This window comes from Podarcis filfolensis (genome assembly GCF_964270895.1).
Source record: "Podarcis filfolensis genome assembly, chromosome: 7".
Lineage (NCBI taxonomy): Eukaryota > Metazoa > Chordata > Lepidosauria > Squamata > Lacertidae > Podarcis > Podarcis filfolensis.
The window spans coordinates 29,491,120-29,510,188 of record NC_139603.1 but is presented as its reverse complement, the minus strand read 5'-3'; the positions used below and the strand labels follow the sequence as shown (position 1 = coordinate 29,510,188).

At 41.7% G+C, this 19,069-nt stretch overlaps 1 protein-coding gene across 1 annotated transcript in view; it reads left to right on the top strand.

Moving 5' to 3' along the window:
- LOC310767351 (uncharacterized protein) overlaps positions 1-19,069 on the top strand; it is a gene marked incomplete at its 5' end in the record, with an annotated part of 135,664 nt that overhangs the window by 30,501 nt on the left and 86,094 nt on the right. Inside the window, 2 exons of the mRNA XM_083624217.1 lie at positions 18,702-18,868; positions 18,999-19,062. Of these exons, the coding sequence (XP_083480343.1) occupies positions 18,702-18,868; positions 18,999-19,062 (231 nt within the window). The remainder of the gene's footprint in view (positions 1-18,701; positions 18,869-18,998; positions 19,063-19,069) is intronic.

The following is a 19,069-nucleotide window of genomic DNA, read 5'->3' as shown; positions in this document are numbered from 1 at the left end:
AGAGTCGCAAAGTGATTTCATGCTCTTTATTCAGCTCATAGTGGTGAGGAGGAATGAATGAAAGTCCCCTCAAGGTATCTGCTTTATATACATTATTTACACAATGGGCTGCACATGATTGGCTAATTCCGGAATTCTACTGTAAGCCAATCAGGTTGTGGATTCACTTCTATCTGGAGCATGATTGGGTGGTTCCTGCCAACCAATCATACTGCTGCATTGTTCTAGGACCAATCAGACTGCTGCATTCTGAATCCTATTGTTCTAGGACCAATCAGACTGCTGCCTTTTGGATCCTATTGTTCTAGGACCAATCAGACTGCTGCAGTTTGGATCCTATTCAACTCAGTACATAACAATAGGCAAAACCGTTACTTTTTATCAGTACAAGAAGGCTTCAAAAAGCTAATGAATAGGCTCTGTTCAAAGCAGGCCTGAGAAACGAATCTTATCTCATTCGGTTGCAACATCTTGGACATGCTGAACCACCAGGGCTCCTCGACCCCTTGGCTTCTCACCCCCCCCTTTCCTGGGAAGAGTCCACAATAGTCCCAAGACAGCTTTCTGTTCATGCTCAGAGGAACTCATGGGCAGGACTCCTGAGGGAGGAGAAAAGGGGAGAGAACTGGAAGGGGATATATACTCTGTGCACATGACTGTGAACTCGTTCATGCTTTTTGTGAGTTATCACACTTGCTCCTTCTACCAGTTCATGGATGGTAGAAATAAAGCTTTTTCTCTGAAACTATTCCTTGAGTGTCTGTTGACTCCCATTTTCCCTTTCCCGGGCGCAATATTTTTCCCACCCGAGGGCAAAGCCTCATAAGGCTACAATGTCAGCTTCACTCAGTAGTATATCGCTGGTGAAACCGCCACTGCTCCTGAATCCCTCTGCTAGTGACTTCCTCCAGCGACCATTGCTGGCAGAGGGACTCAGGAGTGGTGGCAGTTTCACCACTGATATATGTGGGAATGTTCAGGGGTGCAGGAGAGGATATATTGTGAGATTATATCCTAATCCAACTTGTGCTAACAAGTTCCCAAAATATCAGCAGAGTTTATAGACATTCCCCTTTAAGTTCGCAACGGTAACGCTTGCACAGGTTCGCTAGAACCTCTATAATAATTACTCTGGTAATTTCCCCTTTGTTCCCTCTTAAAATACAAGACACGACACAGTCTTTATAAAAGTATAAAAGAGTTTACTCACGTTCTGTTCACAATATGATCCCAGAAGGCAGACAGGCTTAAAAAGGTTACATGCATTCGGAATCTATCTTATAGCAAGATAGTCCTTTCCTCCTCTCTTGGCTAAGAGCCAAGAGAGCATCTTTAGATGCTTCTTCTTCGAAAGAAAAATGGCAGAGAGAGATGGCTGCCTGCCCTGTGCTTTTATCTTTTACCTGCACAGGTGAGGCCACACCCACCTCTGGTCACATGCGGAGGAAGTCCGTCCCAGGAAGTCTACCTGCTTGCTGGACTGACATCCCTCCCCATGTTCTAACATGTACACTCTAGGAATGTTGTCATTGACTGCTCCTGTGTTTACATCCCACAATATATCCCACTCTGCCATCATATTGCATAGAGGGAGGAAAAAGCTGCATCAACGAGACACCGATACAGCTTGTTCCTCCCTCTGCATCTTTAAACTGCTTGACTGAGGACTGTGTGGTTGCTGCTCCCATCAGCTGAGCTGATTCCCCCAGCACTGGGGATGGCTCTGCCGGGGATGGGGAGTCCTCTCACGCCCCAGCTGAGCCGTACAAACAAGCTGCGTTGTCCTAGCCCGCTAGGCGCTGATGTGAAACTGCCTCAGCTCCCATGGTGAGAGATGCGGCAATTTCACCCGGTGCCTCGCAGGCTGAGGCCAGTGAAGCTTGTTTTTTCAACATCGCGGTATATCGCCAGACCGCGATGTTTGGCTAGTGGTATATCGCGATGTTGAAAGATGATATTTCCCAGCCCTAGTCCAGTCCTAGCATCCAATAAAATGTGGGGAAGTTTCAGGGTGTGTGTTCAGTACAGTGGTACCTTGGGTTACATACGCTTCAGGTTACAGACGCTTCAGGTTACAGACTCTGCTAACCCAGAAACAGTACCTCGGGTTAAGAACTTTGCTTCAGGATGAGAACAGAAATCACATGGCGGTGGCGTGGCGGCAGAGGGAGACCCAGTTAGCTAAAGTGGTGCTTCAGGTTAAGAACAGTTTCAGGTTAAGAACGGACCTCCGGAATGAATTAAGTATTTAACCCGAGGTACCACTGTATAGGATAGACTGAGCGAGTGCAAAAAGAAACTGAGCAGGAAGAGCAAACAGTCCCACATCTATGAGTTTTTGAGGTCATTTCCTGAAACCTTTCCTGGGTGCTATAGGAGATGCTGCTGGGGATATTGGTACCCAAACATTTCCAAAGCACGATTCTTAGAGCGCTATTACCTGGTGGTAAGACCTACTGGAATTAATGGGATAGTCTTATGATCGTAATTTGCTTTTCTGGCCTCATTGTAATAACAGTTTTATAGCTTTAGTGCATGTAAATTTTGTTTTCATCATTTCCCTGTGAAAAGTATTGTATTCTTTCTGTTTATTTATTTACATTTATAGGCCACAGTGTTTGGTGCAATCTACACTAGGCAGTTTGCGTATCCTGAAAACACAGTGCAATTCAAAACAAATCTAGACAACTTAAATAACAGCAGCACACAATTATTTAAAAAAGAAAGGCCAGTTAAAAATAAATAAAACAGCAGTATAGATCCCAGCTGCTAAAAAAGAGAGCTATACATTCTAAAACAGCTCTCTAATTTAGGCTCATCAAATAAAGGTCTAAATTAGGAAAAGCAGCTTAAAATAAATAGGTTTTAAAAAACCGCTTAAAGATTTTGCTGAGTTTTGCTCTTCCTGAGCCTTTTTGCTGTGCTTCAGATGTGTAATCTTTACCTGTGTGATTTCTCTGCTTTTTCAACTTTTGCTGAAATAATTAAATTATGGTAAAAGAGTGGATTACTCTACACACCGTAAGTGTAGGATAGCAAAACTATTGTGCATTTTGAAGCTATGATCCCTATAAAATAGTGGGGTTGGGTGTGTATTTTATGCATACAGGCGGAGACCATTTTGTGCATGTCCAATTGGTGCAAGACCACCAATGTATGTACTGTTTTGGCCCCGGGAGGTTTAAAAAATGGGGGGAGTAACAGGATGTTGCAGGTTTATGTGCACTCTACCGATATGCTTGGGGGCCAGAAATGCAACCCTGTGCAAACAGGGAGTTTCTTATAGCTTCATATTTTTGTACACTTTTTTCCTCCGTTGGAGGAATGCATTGCTAAATTTGAAAAAGTGTGGCTCTCCAAGGACAGCTGCATTTTGGTTCATGTATTGTTTTCAGAAGTACAAGTTAGGCAAGTTCACATTAAAATGTGAACTGAACTGAATTTCTCATCCATCTCTAATATTCAGATTTATTTATTTTAAATTTATATACTGCCCTTCATCCATAATCAACCTACACCTCCCCCTCCTGTTACTAAATCACAACAATAAAGGAACTTCAGGGAAAACATTCATGTGGCAAAGAATCTCATGTACTTTGACTTTTAAATAGCAAATTCTTTGGGACAAGGACGTACCTTTTGCCTGTGCCGTCCTGTAATGAGCCCTCAAAATTGATGGTGCCGTATAGATAAGAAATAAAAAATAAAGCATAAAAGCAATCCTTAGACTAGATAGGAGACATGGGTAGTCTGTACCTAAAGGTATATGTGTGTATATTCCAAAATGTATTTGGGATGCCTGTTCTTGGTGGATTAAAGTTGGTTTGCAGCTTAAACTCATATTGCCAAGTTACGATTGACCCTTAGAAATGAAATTCACATGAGCAAATTGGAGTTTAGTTTTTTCCTTCTTTGAAATGTTGTCCAGCAAGTGCAGAAAGACTGAGATAGGTGAAACACAGTGCTTGTTCCTTGGGATTTGTTACAGGAGAAAATACCAGACAGCTAATGTGAAGGGTAGAGTTTTGTTTTCATTGGCTATAATGCAGAAACTGGGGTACAAGACAAATAAGGTGAAAAATAAAACATGCATGCCTGATGTTGAAAGACAGCATGCTTGTAACTAATACATTAGAGATATTGTTCCAGAGCGCTACATCCTTCCAAAAATAATAGTTCTCTCATGTCGACAAAGTTAGTGTCGGCATGGGTTACCTGCTGCATACAGAAAGTGCTGGTCATGTAAGCTAGAACTGCCTGGGGGCTAGTCTGACTTGAACGTCCGACCTTTCCCCCAAAATATTTTTTGTTCATTAATCAGTGCTTCTTGCCTAAGCTTGTTAGTTTCCTTTCCTTCTCCCTCTCCCTTTCACCATCCCCTTGGCTTAAATTGTCAGGTTCTCTTAACTCTTGAGTGATAGCAGCGAGGTTTTGTTTGAATGGTTTCCTGTAATCCTCTACAAAGGCATGATGGTTGGCTGTCTTTAAAGTAAAATGTCGGGTGTACATACATGTACAGCAGCACATAGCATAAGTGGGATGGGAGGAAAACTTGACTTGTAGTTGATCGCGAAAGCTTGCAAGGGAGAATCAGTTGGATTGGGAACTTGGGGGGCAACTGTGGTGGTGTAAGCTTCACAGGAGCGGGGGGATCAGAACTCAGTTTCTTCTCCCATGAGATTAATGCTTTTGAACGCATGTGGATTCCTCCTTGGTCATACAACCTGTGGTTTTATATGGCCACACAAGGGACTCAGCTACAGTAGTCAAGAAACAGTGTTTTGGATGCAACACCAGATGGTGCAAGAGAGCAAAATAAAATTATAAGTGATTTTCCATAGCGTTTTTTCTTCTGTTTTAACAATTTAATTTCTGACTTATTTATAGCATGTTTTCCCCCCTGTGTGTAGATCCGCCCAAGGTGTACATGTCTGTGATGAATCATTGTGGCAGTTCACTTCCTGGGAGGGGGTTTATGAAGACCCAATCATGGGAGAAGGGGGAAGCGAGAGACTGTTCTCATATGCTAATGGAAAGAGATTTTTAAAAATCCAATGGAAGAGGGTGTGTCCCCCAATTCCAGTCAAACCTACCATGCAGCATTATAGCTCTTTCATAGGTTGATGTTCTGTGGTTTACCATACCCATTCATCCTTTCTCAAACTTAGCAAAAGTATGTATAAAAAAAGTTCCCAGACAGCTAGGAACATAGAAACAACTACCCAACAGTAGGTACCCATGACAACTACTCCAAAATATACAGTTGTCTAAAATCAGTCATAGGCAAACTCAGCGCTCCAGATGTTTTGAAACTACAATTCCCATCATCCCTGACCACTGGTCCTGTTAGCTAGGGATGATGGGAGTTGTAGTCCCAAAACATCTGGAGGGCCGAGTTTGCCTATGCCTGAGTTTAAAATAGCCGAAGTGATTGCCATTCTTTTGGGAGCTTGTTTTAGCTATTCCAGGGTCTAGCTTGGAAGTGGTAATGTCACAGAAGAGCCTGCTATATTCTAGTAAATGGAAATCCAATTCAATGCACTGTTGCATACTGTGAAGTCATTTAAATTAACAATATATATATCCATATATATATGTTGTGGTTTTGGTTCATAAGCAGCCCAGCTTTACTAATAATGCAGGGCACTGTTATTAGACTTGGTTGGATTGATTGTCATAAACTAAACAAGTCTGAGATATATTTATTCATTCTGATTATGGGCCTAACATTTGGTTTAACAACAAGAAGTGATTATTATGCTTGTTAGTTAACTGACTGCTCGGAGTGGTGGGGGTGGTTTATTTACTGATTCATAAAAGTTCTTAGTCACCTGTCCTAAAAATAGCCCAAGGAGGTATACAACATTTTTTAAATAAAAAAATCCAATATCCAATATATAGCCAAAAAAAATGCAAAATAACAATAAAACACATGTTATTGGTAATATTGTATTTGGTGTAGTGTATAGGTGGCAAATGCTATAATATACACCATGGTCCATAATATACATCTAGGTGCCAATTTTTTAATAGCATATTTTTTGGACAAGAAGAATAGAAGGTGTATCACAGACAATGGCAGCTGTCCATTGCTATCTTCTCTCTGAAAACCTATAACATGTTCACAGCACAGGCCATTTCATATGCCTATAAAGTTCGCAGCCACTGATGGGAAGGGATTTATATATCTTTAGATTTTTTAAAAGTATATCACGGGAGTTAATATTAATGTGCCAATATGGCAAGGTAGCAGTGCTCTAAGTGTAGCAGTGCACCATTTTTGCTTTACTTAAGGGAAATCCAGGGTGAATAAAACGGCAACTTTTCAAACATGACATTTAATCCATGCATGTAAATCAAACTGTGGGAGGAATCTATTATTCATTATTAAAAGGGCACCATATTTTTATTATACTGAAAATGAAACCCAAATGCTGTGAAAAATTTAGTGGCTTCTCTTGAAGTTTCAAGACACTTATCATCCAGTCATTGAGCTGGTGCTGGCACTCATTTTAAATTATAGCTACCAAAAGAATAAAGTTTTTTGGCCTAGGAAGGAGTTGGAGAGAAGCCTGATCAATTTCACTGCGAAAGGTAAATTTATTTTTTTGAATGTAAGGCTCTTTAAATCCATATCACAGTACAGGTCCTTGGTTATGCTCAGAATTAGATCAGTATGAGAAATATAGTTCAAATCCATGTCATTATTAGTCACACCCACAATTTCTCCCCTGAAGTACTCTGTGAAAGCTACATATATCAGAAACTGATTACCATGACCCAAGGTATTAATTCTTAAAATATGATGAGACCAACATTTCCTGAGCCTCTATTTTCTCTATGTCAGCATCTAACTAGGAGCTAAGATGCTTTTAATAGCAGCACAATGAAGTCTTATTAGTTAAGCTAGAGGTTTTTTTTATTATTATTATTCATATTCCAGCACTATACTCTAACACAGCTTACACAATATGGGTGAAGGAAATGTTTAGCACAACTGAAACGAAGCGTTTGAAATGTAAAGAAAAGATAGGAAGGACTTTTAAAACTCAGAAAACTTAGGCTGCAGTCCTAGACTCACTTACCTTGGAGTAAGCCCCATTAAACTCAGAGGGATTTACCTCTGAGTAGACATGCATAGGATTGTGTTGTAAAGACTGCTTTTCTCCTGAATATAACCGTTTGTGGGTGGAGTGATGATCAGTTTCACATTTTGTTCTGGTGAAGTACAATATTACTCCTGACAGACTAGAGTTTATTTAGGAAATCTATAAAATTACATGAAGCAAAAATATTTACCTCTACTTCAAGCTTCCCCCCCCCCCCAATATTCAGAATGTCATGAGTATTAAGTAGAATTCAGTTCTCCCTTTTGCATTTTCTTCAGTGTCGAAAAATGACTCTACTTTTTGGCAAGAAATTCAGGTCTCAGGAAAATGTTGCCCCCACTTACCCTCAGTGATGTCACATGGCCAAAGCAAACATCACATAGTGTTGTGATGTCATTCTTCTTATTATTCACCCCCTCTCTCAGATTCTAATCCTTAACAGCAGGTACAAAGCATCTGAAGGACATAATAACTTACAATAACTAGCCTCTTTGACCAAATATACCTAAACCAGAGAACGAATTTATCAATAATAACCTATTCAGTGCATAACCTCTTGTGGGACCATTTATATCACTGATCCAAGAAATAGCAGCCAAAGAAATATAGAAGTAGATGATTAATAGAACTGAATTCTCAACCTTTGAGAGATCTTCAAACTTTTAACATATTGCATATGTAACTCATGCTCTAGTTAGAAATAAAAACATACTTTGATCTTTGTTCTTTTCCCACTTGTTCCTGTCTCCTCCTTTCCAGTGAGGCCGGGCTAGCACCTAGATATAAAAGTTCAGGAGAAACCGAGGCCAGTGATATGAAGGCCATAATGCAGTCAGGGTTAACAATAGCCATGCCTCGCAGTGCTACTCCCTGCTGGTCATAGAAGAGAGACAAAAATATTGGCAGCAGATGTTTTGAGGGCAAGGCAATTGCCACCAGATGTGGAGGCTAAAGCACACAGGATGCAACAATTATTTTCCTTTATCTAAAAAAGACAAGGGGTTATATTTTTATGGTGCTCTTGCCCATTTCCATTGCACTGCCTGTGAGATTACAACAAATTCTGCTTTAATGACCCAATACTTTGTGAGAATAAAGCAAAGCAATGTTGCGACCTATGAGGCATTTGTCCCTGCTGCTGAGAAGAGGGTTGGCTCTTATGCCATGATGGTCTTGAGAATGTTTCTGCACCTGCAGCTGTGTCAGAGTTGAACTAGATGTGACGTGGGAGAGTCTTCTGCAACAAGGGAGGGTTGTACTGTTGAAGTAAGGGTAGCAAAATCGTAGCTAAGAAGCTCAAATCATATATATGATGGACACCCTTCTTTGGAAATCAAACAGATGTCCAGACTTTAACATTCAAAAACTTTACTTGTAGATGAACTGATGAATTGAAACATAATATTTACAGTCAATATTTATTTGACCAAACTGTGGGAGGCAGTGGAAGACAGGAGTGCCTGGCGTGCTCTGGTCGATGGGGTCACGAAGAGTCGGACATGACTAAACATCAACAAACAACAATTTACAGTCATATGCTTACCCAAGTGTGGGCTTACAGTCTCTTTTTCCAACCTCAAAACTTCCAAACAACTGTATTTTCCTCCCTTTTCAGAGCCTTCTGTATCTCAGTTAGGCCACACCTTGCAGCACCTATGAGAGATTTCCACTTTCACCTTCTCCTGCAGTTTTGCTCTGTTCCTTCCAAGCAGAGAAGAAGCACTCCAACACTCCATTCCACTTAGCAGTGTTCACAGTGGATTATAAAACACACCCATCTTGCTTCACATAAAATGGAGTCTCTCCTTCACTAGATACCTCCCTAGTGACCAACGTTAGTGAGTCACAGAAGAACTACTAGAGAACTCTCTGGGATTCAGTTACCAACCAATCAAATTTCAACACATAGTAATGCCTACAAGCATTTACAATTTCAGTGAATTAAATTACCATACTGAATATGTACCTCAGTCAGCTTTGTGTGTAGAAGGTCTCGGATTTCATCCCTGGCACTTGAAGATAGCACTGGGAAGGCCCCTACCTAAAATCCTGGACAACTGCCACCCAAGCTGCCCTTCCATCCTATATGCATAGATATATTTAGTGAATTGAATTCATGTTTGAATTCAAACCCATGCTTACTTCTTCTTTTTCATTTGCCTTTTTCTTCCATCTTATTCTTTAGCATTCCCCTCATGCAATAAGGTCTGGACAGAGCTTTGTTTGATAATCCCTTAGAGCTATGTTCATGGAAATTATAGCTACCTCATCTTGTTTGTTCTTGTTCGTTTGCACTTGACTTACGAAGAATATGGTCCCACAAAGATGATTTTTAGAAGCATTAAAATGAAGATTTTATTGACAAGGAACAATTGGCCACAAATTCAGTAATATTGAAATTTGATTGTATTGTTATGCTATATAGTTTTGGGACTTGGTAGATGCTGATCTAATTGTATGGCAGATGTTCAAAAAATCACATCATTATGTGTGTTGGGGCTTTGTCATTTTGGGACTGTAAAAATAATGGGCTTTGTGCAGTACTCTCTGAAGTTCAGCTCCTTGGGGGTGGGGGAGAAAGAAAACAAAGAAAAAAAGTATAGATTTATCTCTCTTTTAGCCACAAAAAAACCCAAGAGCAAGTTGGACTTCTTGGTGGCACACTTTATAGAAAAATCCCCAAACCGAACCTGCTAATTTGAAATATTCAAATAGACCTCATTCTCTCTCTTGAGCATTTCCATGTTGTAATGCAGTGGCATATGGGGAAGTAAAATATATTATGACAACAAAATTAATATAAAGCTGTTGATTTTGGAAATAGTATCAAGAGATGATTCTTAGCTCAATATCTTTTAATTCAATTAAACGCAGCGCTATTCAGTACAACGCAAGGAAGGAATTGCATGTCTTTATTCTCAGTTGCTGGTGCATAATTTGAGGAGACTTTTGAACATGAATAAATGGAGCATAAACTGGGATTTGGGGTTAAAAAATACTTCAGGCTAATTTAATCCAGGTTTCTGTAACTACATAGGAGAAATTAGTAAGACAGACAAGAAAGATGAACTAGGGGAGAGATGATAGTTCTGAGTGGTGGAGCACGTGCTTAGAATGAGCCCACTACCTCTTCTTATCTCCTCCCCCTACTCCCAGAAATATAAGGAAATATCTTTGCTAACTTTATTTGAGAAGAGGGAATGTGCAATCCATTCCTCCGCTGAAATCAACAAAGAAGCGCATGCCGAGTTTAAATGGAACTTGTTGCGCGCATGAGTCTGGGACCCAAGTAGCCAAATGCCTTGATAAGGGGCATATTCTGTCAGTAATTTGATAACTAATGTTTTTAACTTCCCCATGGGTTATTTATTGAAAAATGGTAAATCTGGTTTAAATGAAACTCGATCCTGTCAATGGCTTAGGAGCAGCTGCTACAGGGTTATGGCATTGTTCAGCGGGTGCTTCTGTTTCATCTTAAGCGTTCACAAACCATTCATGTAATGTAAGCCTATACACAGGAGTGACACTGTGTATACACTTTGAAAAGAAAGGAACCTTGAAATGTTGTTCTCCCCTGTTATCAGTGCTTAGTTGCATTCCCCCCCCCCAACTGAAGCAATGCAAGTATAACCATTTGATTATCGGAAAATGCTGTTTCTGCTGCTCTGTCAAATGGCTGGAATCTAAAGCTCAATGAGGGAGCTTCAGTGTGTAGGGGGTACCTAGGGGTTGGGTAGATTAGCCTCCGCCAAGGGTGCAGACCCGAGGGCTAGGGGGGATGGACAAAAATTGTGCTTCTTCACTCTGGCTTGAAGTGGTTAGGAGCCTGTCTGCAATCTCCCCGGGCCACTCCTCTGCTGTTCTGGGCGCCAACATCCCCTTGCCAAGGGCACAAGGGAGCCTAGTGACAGAAGCAAGCCAGCAGTACAGTGATACCTCTGGATACGAATTTAATTTGTTCCGGGGGTCCATTCTTACCCCGAAACATTTGCATCCAGAGGTGCCTGTTCTGCACATGCACGCGCAGCGATAGCCCACTTCTGAGCATGCAGCGGAAACCTTTCTGTTACTTCCGGGTTTACCGTGTGCGTAGCCCGAAGCATTCGTATCCAGAGGTGTTCGCAACTAGAGGTACCACTGTAATCAAACTAAGCACGTTGGAGTTAACTCTTTATTAGCACCCCCCCCCCCGAATCTGCACAGGCCTAAGGAGTACAGCAGCTCACTTCTGGCAGGTGAGAGTAAAGGTCCCCACCTCCCCACAGAAATCTACGTACCTGCCTCTCCAGGGTTTTCCCCAAGCAATCTGAGACTGCTCCTGCATGAAGCTCACCTCTTCCACCCTCTGCATGCCTCTTCTGAGTCTGGGAGACTAAGGAGGAGGGGAGCTTGTCACAGCAGGAGAGGGAGACACACATGCTTCTTCACCAGCCAGACTCATCTCTGCCTTTTGGCATCCCCCTCTCCTGCTTCTGATTCTGGACTACCCCCTGCCACAGGCTTCCCTCAGTCACTAAGCCCTGTTACCTCCTCAGGTTCCAACACACCCACTTCCCAGTCTTCTCCCTCTGACCACTCATTGTCATCCCACCACCAGAAGGCTCTGAGCCTTCTTCCCTTGGGAGTTCCCCTGCTGGTTCCTCCCACTATTCCTCTGCATCCAACCAGTCCATGATACCTAGGTACACCTCTGTCAATGTGCAGTAGCTTAGTGGTAGCACACCTGTTTTGCATGCAGGGGGCCCTAGATTTAATCCCCCGCATCTTCAATGTTGCCCTTCTGAAGCCCTGGAGAACTGCTGTCAGTCAATGCAGACATTATTGAGCTAGATCAGGCTTCCTCAACCTCACCCCTCCAGATGTTTTGGCCTACAACTCCCATGATCCCTAGCTAGCAGGACCAGTGGTCAGGAATGATGGGAATTGTAGTCTCAAAACATCTGGAGGGCCGAGGTTGAGGAAGCCTGCGCTAGATGGACCAATTGTCTGACTGGGTGTAAGAGAGCTTCTTTTTTCAATGGCATGGAATAATTAAGCCACACACTTCCATGCCCCTTGAACATGTGGACAATTTCTTGAAAGGGAAGGCAGCTCCTGCTTGCACCAAGCACTTTGAAGCTGCTGTTTTAGGTTCTTTTGACTGAAAGAGGCAGCGGGAAGGGAAGAGAAGCAACATAATGTGCCATTTAGAGGTGCAACAAAATGTCTGTTCATCAGTATTGCTATCAAATGATTTCTGATAACTGCCCTGTCAATATTTTTAGGCATTTCTGCAATATCCACAATTGAAAACATTCAGAAATAATGAATAATTAAACCAAGAACAAACTTAGTTGGTCTCTAAGGTGCTACTAAGGGACGCGGGTGGTGCTGTGGGTAAAACCTCAGCACCTAGGACTTGCCGATTGCATGGTCGGCGGTTCGAATCCCCGCGGCGGGGTGCGCTCCCGTCGTTCAGTCCCAGCGCCTGCCAACCTAGCAGTTCGAAAGCACCCCTGGGTGCAAGTAGATAAATAGGGACCGCTTACTAGCTGGACGGTAAACGGCGTTCTGTGTTCTGCGCTGGCTCGCCAGATGCAGCTTGTCACGCTGACCACGTGACCCGGAAGTGTCTGCGGACAGCGCTGGCTCCCGGTCTATAGAGTGAGATGAGCGCACAAGCCTAGAGTCTGGCAAGACTGGCCCGTACGGGCAGGGGTACCTTTACCTTTACCTTTAAGGTGCTACTGGACCTTTTAAAAAAAATTTATATATTTCATTCAGAAATAAAATAGAATTAAAATGGTCTAATGATGGCCCCTTCCAAAGAACCTGCTGATTGATAATTCATCCTGATTTGTTTACAGGGGTGATGCTAGCTGTTTAGTGAGCATCCATCTCAATTCGTTCGTGGGGAGTTAGACAATGTTGTGTCCAGCAAGTGTTATCCTACACTTTTCAATGCAATTCCATCACTTATGGCAAAAATCTGAATCTATTTTTGGGGAAGTGGGTTTGTTGCACAAGAGCTCCCAATCAACTCAAATTGCACGGCCTGAATTTACTTTCATCTGATGAAATCCTACCTGGAAACAGCATCAGTTTGGAAGCTCCTGGAGAACGTTTTCAGGATTTGCTTCAGAAGAGCTTGCTTACATTTACCCTCTGAGATTTATGCCTGCTATTATCTGACATTGTTTGCAAAACCTTTCTTAAACTATGTTGGCATTCTTCCAAATATGCATATCGTTGATCCTTCCTCTTTCCAATAGGAGGTTCCAGCCAGAAAGGATGGGAAGCCTGGAGAGATACTTCTGTTTGAACTCTTTCTCCTTCGCGGGAGCAATACTTGCATTGACCGAGTTGTGGGCTGGGGAGCATTTCCTTTGTGTAATAACAATTTGGACACAGTGGATGGGAAGTTTAAATGTCCTTTCCTCAGAGGCCACTACAACTCTAAAATTGATAGGTTCCAAAAAATTGAAAAGTGGATTTCTTCTGACTTGGATCACTGGCTGTGCAACCTCTATTTCCAGGTTGGTAGGAAACAGCATTCCTAATCTGCATGCTCCGTTACAGCAAATCTATCTACCTATTTGTTATAATTTGGTTTTAATGTTATTTTAAGGTTGAAAAGCAGCATTCATCTGAAACAGTTTCCTTTTACAGCAACGATGGAAGGGATATGCTTTAGCAGTGCACCTTGAGGGAAGATCATCTTTCTCAGCCTTTACACCAGGGGCAGGCAACTTGTTCAGAAACCAAAGCCCTGTTGAAAATATGTTGTGGCTATATTAGGCTGTAATGCAGTATTTAAAACTGTAAGACTTGGAAATTGCTTTCATACTTGAACTTCAAAGTCAGTTTTAAAGGACCCATTGAGGCTTGTGGCTGTGGGGGAATAATTGGATCGTTGGATTCGCAAATTGACGGACAGTTGTGTCTTTAAATTATTGCACTGCACACTGAGAGCATTTAGAACAGGAATTATGTGAATTAAGAAGAAACTAATGACTGGCGGACCCCTGCAGTGGGCGTTTCCACAGAATTGTAGATCAACCTTTTTGATTGAAAGTTTGAGAATATTAGAAGAATAATTTTGCATATGGCTGACCTATTCATATAACAGGGTTTTCTCTTATCAGATAATTAAACTACCGCGGTATTCAGATGAGCAGAACAAATATGAGGCAGCCCTACAGCTCTCTTCAGACCTTGCATATTCAAGCATTGCTGAGGATAGAGTCTTGAAGAAGGAAACAACAGGCGGACTACAAGATAATGGACTAAAAAGTTCATGCCTACCACACTGCCATTCAATATGTTCTTTTGCCTCACTTCAAGGTTAGATACTCTTTGTTTTTTTGTTTTTAAATAAATAAATATCTCTCAGGAAACAGGAGACATATCAGGTATCCTTTATTGTGAGGGACACGTCACCTTGGTTTTCATATTTTAAAAATTCTCTTCCACCTTCACTCAGTGATGGGTGTTAGAAAGTTTGACCGACTCCAGCTTTTCACTTATTTAGTGCTCAGAGAGTAATGAAGTCATGGATAATTGTCTGCACTATAAAGGCAGTTATAATGCAGTCTCTCCTTTTCCATGGCTAGCGCCTCAGCCATGCAAAGAAGGGAGCCACATCTGCTGTGGTAGAAAGCACCATTCTCAGTTGAGTGACAAGCTCCATCCAAGTGGTAAGATGATCAAGGATGGGAATGGGGAACCTGATGTCCTTGAGATGTTGCTGAAGTCCAGCTACCATCAACCCAGCCAGTACAGGCAGTGGCTGGTGAAAGTTCAAGGCCACCAACATCTGGAGAGTACCAGGTTCCCTTTCTTGATTGAGGTCAGCCTTCCCCAACCTGGTTCCTTCCAGGGACTACAACTTCCCTCAGCCCCCACCAGCATGTCAATCGTCTGGGATGATGGGAGTTGTAGTCCAAAACATCTTGAGGACATCAGGTTGGGGAAATCGTTGGACATGAAGGCCATGATGTGTCCATGTATTTGAGAGTGGGAGGGGGGGTGATTGCCACAGTAAAATACCCAAGGGCAGTTTCAGTGGGCATCAAGGTCTTCATGCTTTATTATGTCTACATTAGCCCATAAATGCCCTAGTTTTGAAACTCATGTACTTATGCTGTATGATATTTGTTTAAGTGTCAGCTCTCAGCCTCCCATCTGTCAAACTCTGAATGCTCATGCTCAGAGGGTACTCCAAGAATACCAGGAACCAGACAGGGATAGTCGAAAATGAGGTTGTGTGTGTGAGAGAGGGGGTTCTTGCTGTTTTCTACTCTAACCCAGGAGCTGGCTTTCAAAGACCTTTAATCAGTATATTTTCCCAGTTAGATATATAATCCTTCCCTGAAAGTACATGTGTATGTATTGCATATGTTATGCTACGCCATGTAAATGTGCAGATATAGATGCACAGCACCGTAAGATAATTCTGCGACTGACATCCATGTGCAGTTGTGCATAACAAAAGGTAAGATGTGCTGAACGTTGAAGCCTTACACCCCCCAGCTTGCAACCACTGACACAACAGAAATCCTTCAGAATAATAATCATTTGTATTTATTTATTTACTTGGAGCCTTCTTTAAAGATATTATTAGCTGTTAATATCTCCCTGTGGGTTTGTTTTCTAATATATATCAGTGCCGTGCTACAGTATGCTGTTTCTGCTGGTGATATGTTGCTAAGAGATTTAATAATGGGCAAACAAACACAACATGTGGTAATCCATTTCAAATTAAAAGTTTATTAAACACCAGCTTGATGACTTTCTGGCTATTTACAATTAAAGGAGCAAACCTTAGGGAACTAGGGACCACGTGACGAAATGTACAGCGTTGCCATTTCCAACAGAACAAATGCATTTATGATCTGCAGCAAGCTGTTGCCCATTGATAGATCTTATAAATACCGTCTTTAATCTATTAGGACACAACATAAAACTTTGCTAATGCTAAGATGCAAGTCAGAAAATGTACCCAGTAAGAAAAGTCTCTTGCAAATCAGGAGGGTACTTATAGTCTTTAACAAGATTCTCTGAGGTGTTAGAACAGTCCAGTGCTTTTTTTCTAAAAAAGTTTAGGGGTACTCTCATTTTCCTACTCATATTGAAATACTGCCCCTCAATGAGGCCAAACTTAGATTCACAAAATGTTTAGGGGTATGCGTGCCCCTGCACACCCCCCCGAAAAAAGCACTGGAACAGTCTTATAAGAGACTAATCACTATATAATTTGCTTCATAATGCTGGCGGAAAACATATTTCGATACCTACATAATCTTATTTTTATGCTGCCTTTCCACAGTTCAAACCATGCTCAAGGAGGTTTACAATGTGAAAAAAGTACATAACAAAATAGTCATAAACAATAAATAAAACATCAGAAAGCTATCATGCTTAAAGAGAAGTGAAGCAGATCATTCAGGAAAATGATTTTTTTAAACAACAACAACAACAACAACACAGGGTAATGTTTAATGTAAGGCGTGGGGTGGTGATTATTCATTTCTTATCAAGACACAACACAATCTGAAGGCAGCCTTTTTGTGAATTTCAACATGGGCCCCAGACTAGATTCTAATAGCAGGTGTCTTAGTTGTGAAAAAGACATTGACAGCTCATTCACACTTGAAAGTTGGCAGTGGGGGGTGGAGAGAGATTCTATACCTGAAAAGTAATGTGGTGTTTTGCAAGGAGGAAGACGTTCGAATAATCCACTTTGCGTGTGTTCTCAAGTCTGAGCACCTTTTGATCTCTGATTCAAATTCCGTCAGGTGATGCATTTATCATAACATGAGTAATGCCATTGTCAGATGCATCTCCCTGTTGTTCCTTCCTGTTGAAATCTGAAAGCATGTCTATCCAATTAAACTGCAAGCAAGTAGTAGGGAAAATAGAGAACCAACACAAAAGCAAGGAGGTGATTTAGCAGAAGCTGATTTCTCTCACCTCGTGTTTAATAAACTAACAGACACAAATCCAGCCCAACAATTTATGCTGGAGAAATATATGTCATTAGGTTGAGTGTGACATGCGTAGAAAATAGGAGTGGACACAGTTTCGGTCAGTTTCTGTTTGGTACAGCTTCTCTCTCTCTCTTTTTGGTCTGATGGCTTATGAACACATTTGTATGCAATTTCACTAATACATGCAAGAATGCATATACTCTAGTACACATTATTGGACACAATTTTTTTGGATGGAGAACCGTATCACACTGTTGGGAGACATGCTGATTTCAAAGGCTATCTGTGTTGTGGGTTCACATATTGCTTCAGGATGCATGTATTAGGTAGATCTGTCTTTAAACAGATTTCCCTCCCACCCCTTGTTTTTTGTTGTTGCAAGGACCTGCTAATGTGGAAGTTCTGTCATTTTAAAATGATAATAGAAACAAAACAATAACAGTAAACATTTTTTTTTATTGTTTATACCCCACCCATCTAGTTTGGTTTCCCCAGCTACTCTGGGTGGCTTCTAGCACATATAAAACATAATAAAACATCAGCCATTAAAAACTTCCCTAAACAGGGCTGCCTTCAGATGTTTTCTAAATGTCAGATAGTTGTTTATTTCCTTGACATCTGATGGGAGGGCATTCCATGGCACGGGCGCCACTACTGAGAAGGCCCTGTAGCTGGTTCCCTGTAACCTCACTTCTCCCAGTGAAGGCCCTCGGAGCCATAGCTTTCAACTTTTCCCTTTTCTTGCAAGGAATACTATTTGGAATAAGGGAATTTCCCTTTAAAAAAGGAAAACGTTGACAGCTATGCTCGGAGCTGGACTTCGGTGCCCAGGCTGGAATGTGTCTTGGATTGCAGAACTGACAGAAATAGACTGGTAACATTTGTTATTGTGATCTTGGGCGCTTCTGGTGATTTTTTTTTTTTTTTTGGTAAAGGTGTGTGCATAAAGGTGCAGAAATACCAACTTGCATGCTGAAAATGGGAGAAGGAAGTGGAAGGTGTGAGAGGAGTGACTATGGAAAAGGGAAGACAAGCACAGCAGAGATAAAACCTTCCATCAAGCTCCAACCACTGGAGTGGATGGCAAGTGGCAAGAATAGCAACGAAGATCCATGATGGGGGGGAAATGGAAACTATGGAAGCTAATCACGTACACAGAAACATTGGATCTGAACAACCCTTTTGTGGGATAAAGCCCCCACGTGGAAACTTCCTATGACATGTCATTGTTTTTTGAGCAATCAAACCAGCCAAAGTGTTCCATTTTAAGGGAAGCACACGCTGCCCATTGCAAATTAAAACAATGCATTCACATCCATGTGTACACACACCTCTTTCGCTTTAGCTGGACCACGCCAGGCTCATCTTTCTCTGGTGTCGTCGCTTTTAATGCACCCCATTTGGTTTCAGTGAACAACATTCTCATCTACTGGAGGGGTAGTAAAAAGCTTTAAACAGTTGCGCGGGTCTTTTAATGGTAAATTTGTTTTGACAGAGCTGTTTTGCAAGGGCCTGGGCCATCCCGAAGTGATGGTGGCTGACAGTGCTTTGCTGTTCTCGGAGCGAGGAAACATGTGGAAGGAATTGTTCTTTTACATTTCACAGCTTGTTATTTCCTCCGCAGGGCAACCTTTGACCTCTCCGAGAGATTCTGACACCCATAAGGGAAGTATTCCCACTGTTGAAAAGGAAGTGGGAAAGCAGTTTAATGGTGCAGAAGGTTGGGAACGGTGCGTGTCAAAAGAAACTCGGACGAAAAGAAAGGACCAGCTCTTGAAATGTTTCCAGCAGGTCAGAGCTTTTATCGCTCCGGATAATTTGCTAACACTTTGAAAATAGATTTGCTTTGCATATGTCTTTCGATTACGAAAACACACATCTCCACACCCCCAACGATACCGTCTGTCAATTATTTCACTAGGCAGGCGAAGCCACGGACAAGTTTAAATCAAATGTGAAGGATCAAACAGAGCCCTGCAGAAAAGGTACAGA